Here is a 4,663-nt window from a genome sequence, read left to right on the forward strand (position 1 = left end):
GGCAGCCTTCTACATGCCCTGGACCCAGGAAAGTGATACTCACAGGCCTTCTGGGAGGAGAGTTGTGAGAGTCTCACACCGTGCATGGCGAAGATGATGTCGATGGTGAAGATGATGATGATGACGATGGTGATGGTGAAGAAAATGATGCTGATGAAGATGGCGATGATGAAGATGACACATACATTAAGGTTCCACATAGCCTCACTGGTAATACTCAGCTATTGGCTTTGCTGACCCTTAAGATACCCAGTGAGTGGTGGGAGACAGAAAGCAGTTCCCACTGCTGTGAGCGGGGGTGAACTCACCAACACACTGCTGGTTCCCTCCTGGAGGTTGTGCCCCAGGTGGGAGCCTCTCAACACTCTTCAGAGTGACTTTGCCTCCAGAGCAGCTGCCCTCTATCCCCCAAAACCTGGAGTTCAGGCAGCCTTCTACATGCCCTGGACCCAGGAAAGTGATACTCACAGGCCTTCTGGGAGGAGAGTTGTGAGAGTCTCACACCGTGCAAGTAGTCACACTCCCACATCGTCACACAAGCCAACCCTAGACTAATCCTGCCACAGACCCTCCCCTTGAATCCCTCCCAGCTCAGTTTTGCCAACTCGGTTCTCCAGGTCCTGCTTGGGGCAAGAAGACTTGGAAAATGGGGACACAAATCTGAATGAGGGTGTGTAGGTTTTACTGTGGTGTTGTGAGTGCACATGGATTCCAGCCTGAACGTTCTCTCATATAACTGGGAAATTCCCCTCTGAGCTCTAGCTACCCACCGTGCACACATATACACACACTCTTCGGACATGTTGGATGTATTTATTTCTTTGCTAAATGGCCAATGCATTATCCTTTCTTATGTCTGGTAAAGACAGGAGAGGGGAAGGTATCCTTCTCTATGATGTCGGGAAGGAAGGGAGGGATAAGCAGTAAACGAAGGTCTCCCCTGAGGACACAGTCCTGGGCTCCATGGCCAGTTGTTATCTCCCATTCATCTCTATGGCTTCAGAGGTTACTGGTCTCCTCCAGGACCAGCTGGGGCTCCGTACAGGCCTGTGGGGCTCTGGGTCAAGGTGGGAGCCATGGGCATAGTAGAAAACTGGGTCAACGGCATTACTCAGGGACAGGTATTTTCTCTAGAAAAAGAAGAGTCCACAATTTTAGAACCTTGTCTTTCTCTCCCAAACACTGTTACAGGTAGGAAAGCTGGAGGGGGCAGAGCCATCTAAGCCCTTTGGAACTAAGCCCAAGACACTGGACCTGGAGCTACAGGATTTGGTGTTTTCCCTGTTGGGTTTCAGTCTTGCTTTAGTCCAGGATTTCCTCACTGTGCCCCCCTTCCTCCATTTTGGAATAAGAATGTATATTGTGTCATTGTACATTGGAAGTATGTAATTCAATTTAAAAAAATTTATTATTCAAAGCATAAAAATTTGCTCCTTAATAATTAGTAGATGTGAAAAAGATTACCATTGAAATCTACCTGATGACTTTATATCCATGCTCAGATGCCAAGGAGCTCAGAAAGTAACCGACTGTGACTAGCAATAATCTGATATAGAGATTAGAAACGCATGTGCAAACCTCTTAATGTCAACTGCATTAAAAATGAAGTTTTCTGGATGAAACTCTGTATTTTAATAATGAAATGGAGATCTTTTTTAAAGGTTAAAACCTCTTTTAAGTTTATGTCTTATGGGGTTTATACTGAGTACAATATTGTATAACTGTAATAATTCAACTGTAAACCTAAAAATGTACAGCCAATTTTGTAAGAGATGCAGCCTAGCTCAGAAAATTGTTATTGAATATGTCAATGCTGATGTAATGAAATGCTTCTTCTAAGTATGTGGTTATTAAATAATTTAAAAATATTTTATTATTTTTATTTTTTGTGTCTGAGTGTATTGCCTGCATGTATGTAAGTGCACCTGTGTCATGCAAGCCAGCTGAGGCCAGTAGAGGGTGTTGGATTCCCCTGGAACTGGAGTTATGGATGGTTGTTAGCCGCCATATGGGTGCTGGGAATTGAATCCAGGTACTCTGGAAGAGCAGCCAATGCTCTTAACCACTGAGCCATTGCTCCAGCCCCAATTTGCTTTTATCTTACAGAGGGTCACCATTAAGAGATTGCCTTGAGTCTCAGAAGGGACTTTGGACTTTTAAACAGTGTTGGGACTGTTAAAAACTATGAGGACTTTGGAAGTTGGATTAAACACATTTTGCATCATGAGATAGCCATGAGCCTATGGGATCCAGGAAGTGGAATGTGATGGTTTGAATGATAAATACCCCTCGGCTCAAGTATCTGAACACTTGATCCCCACTTCGTGCTGTTTGGGGACGTTTAGGAGGTGTGGCCTTGCTGGAGGAAGCATGTCACCATGGGCAGGCTTCGAGGGTCCTAACCTTCCCCCACTTCAGTCCACTCCACTCTGTGTCTGCAGTTGGAGATGTGACTTCGCCCCTTCTTGCTCTAGCCGCCCTGCCATTACCAACTCTCCCTGTGGAACCATAAGCCCAAATAAACTTACCTGATCCTGGTATTTTATCACAGCAACCAAAGTGACTAATAGCGAAGTCTTACCAGAACCTACCCTGGGGCCCTACGCCGGCCCCGCCCCGGCCCCACCGCTGCTCTCCACCGGCTCCTCTAAGCTCTCTCTCCAGCCTCCATTCCCCTTCAGCACCCAAGGGCAGCGGTGTCCTCTGCACCCAGGTCGTTTCCTCTGGTTACAACTTGCTGTTGCTGTTTGAAGAGCTCTCCTGATCTGCATTTCCTCCCTATCGGGCTCTGACTTGGGTCCCTGTGATTCCCATCTTCTCGTGTCCCTGCTGCTCCTTCCCCAAGGCACCTTGTCACGAATTAGACACTCACCACATAAAGGAAGATCCCAGCAAAGAGCACCAAGGCCATGACAACAGAGGCCAGGGTGATGAGGACGATTTCCCATGGCGTCAGGGACCCTCCAGGCTTCAGCTCATCCGGCGGAGCCGCAACACTGGTGCCAGTTTGGTGGGAGGTTGTGTGAGTTTCAGTTGGAACAGGTGCGTTAGATCTGCTGGGAGTGGTGTTCATGCCAGCGTTGGGGGCTGTGGTGGCCCCACTGGAGGCTGAGGTGGGTGCAGGGCTGGGGGCTGTGGTGGCTCCACTGGAGGCTGAGGTGGAGGCAGGGCTGGGGGCTGTGGTGGCCCCACTGGAGGCTGAGGTGGGTGCAGGGCGGGGGGCTGTGGTGGCTCCACTGGAGGCTGAGGTGGAGGCAGGGCGGGGGGCTGTGGTGGCCCCACTGGAGGCTGAGGTGGATGCAGGGCGGGGGGCTGTGGTGGCTCCACTGGAGGCTGAGGTGGAGGCAGGGCGGGGGGCTGTGGTGGCCCCACTGGAGGCTGAGGTGGATGCAGGGCGGGGGGCTGTGGTGGCTCCACTGGAGGCTGAGGTGGAGGCAGGGCGGGGGGCTGTGGTGGCCCCACTGGAGGCTGAGGTGGATGCAGGGCGGGGGGCTGTGGTGGCTCCACTGGAGGCTGAGGTGGAGGCAGGGCGGGGGGCTGTGGTGGCCCCACTGGAGGCTGAGGTGGATGCAGGGCGGGGGGCTGTGGTGGCTCCACTGGAGGCTGAGGTGGAGGCAGGGCGGGGGGCTGTGGTGGCCCCACTGGAGGCTGAGGTGGATGCAGGGCGGGGGGCTGTGGTGGCTCCACTGGAGGCTGAGGTGGAGGCAGGGCGGGGGGCTGTGGTGGCCCCACTGGAGGCTGAGGTGGATGCAGGGCGGGGGGCTGTGGTGGCTCCACTGGAGGCTGAGGTGGAGGCAGGGCGGGGGGCTGTGGTGGCCCCACTGGAGGCTGAGGTGGATGCAGGGCGGGGGGCTGTGGTGGCTCCACTGGAGGCTGAGGTGGAGGCAGGGCGGGGGGCTGTGGTGGCCCCACTGGAGGCTGAGGTGGATGCAGGGCGGGGGGCTGTGGTGGCTCCACTGGAGGCTGAGGTGGAGGCAGGGCGGGGGGCTGTGGTGGCCCCACTGGAGGCTGAGGTGGATGCAGGGCGGGGGGCTGTGGTGGCTCCACTGGAGGCTGAGGTGGAGGCAGGGCGGGGGGCTGTGGTGGCCCCACTGGAGGCTGAGGTGGATGCAGGGCGGGGGGCTGTGGTGGCTCCACTGGAGGCTGAGGTGGAGGCAGGGCGGGGGGCTGTGGTGGCCCCACTGGAGGCTGAGGTGGATGCAGGGCGGGGGGCTGTGGTGGCTCCACTGGAGGCTGAGGTGGAGGCAGGGCGGGGGGCTGTGGTGGCCCCACTGGAGGCTGAGGTGGATGCAGGGCGGGGGGCTGTGGTGGCTCCACTGGAGGCTGAGGTGGAGGCAGGGCGGGGGGCTGTGGTGGCCCCACTGGAGGCTGAGGTGGATGCAGGGCGGGGGGCTGTGGTGGCTCCACTGGAGGCTGAGGTGGAGGCAGGGCGGGGGGCTGTGGTGGCCCCACTGGAGGCTGAGGTGGATGCAGGGCGGGGGGCTGTGGTGGCTCCACTGGAGGCTGAGGTGGGTGCAGGGCTGGGGGCTGTTGTGACCCCACTGGAGGCTGAGGTGGATGCAGGGCTGGAGGCTGTGGTGGCTCCACTGGAGGCTGAGGTGGATGCAGGGCGGGGGGCTGTGGTGGGTCCACTGGGGGCTGAGGTGGGGGCGGGGCTGGGGGC

The 4,663-nt window shown here is 56.1% G+C and overlaps 1 protein-coding gene across 1 annotated transcript in view; it reads right to left on the bottom strand.

Annotated features, from left to right (window-relative positions):
* Nucleotides 1-974: 974 nt before the first annotated feature.
* Muc21 (mucin 21, cell surface associated) overlaps nucleotides 975-4,663 on the bottom strand; it is a 4,100-nt gene continuing 411 nt past the window's right edge. The window contains exons 2-3 of the mRNA XM_017799923.1: nucleotides 2,873-4,323; nucleotides 975-1,130 (exon numbers count right to left, since the gene is read on the bottom strand). Coding sequence (XP_017655412.1) covers nucleotides 975-1,130; nucleotides 2,873-4,323 — 1,607 coding nt within the window. The remainder of the gene's footprint in view (nucleotides 1,131-2,872; nucleotides 4,324-4,663) is intronic.

The sequence above is a fragment of the Nannospalax galili genome, unplaced genomic scaffold, assembly GCF_000622305.1.
Source record: "Nannospalax galili isolate Female #2095 unplaced genomic scaffold, S.galili_v1.0 scaffold401, whole genome shotgun sequence".
Classification (NCBI taxonomy): domain Eukaryota; kingdom Metazoa; phylum Chordata; class Mammalia; order Rodentia; family Spalacidae; genus Nannospalax; species Nannospalax galili.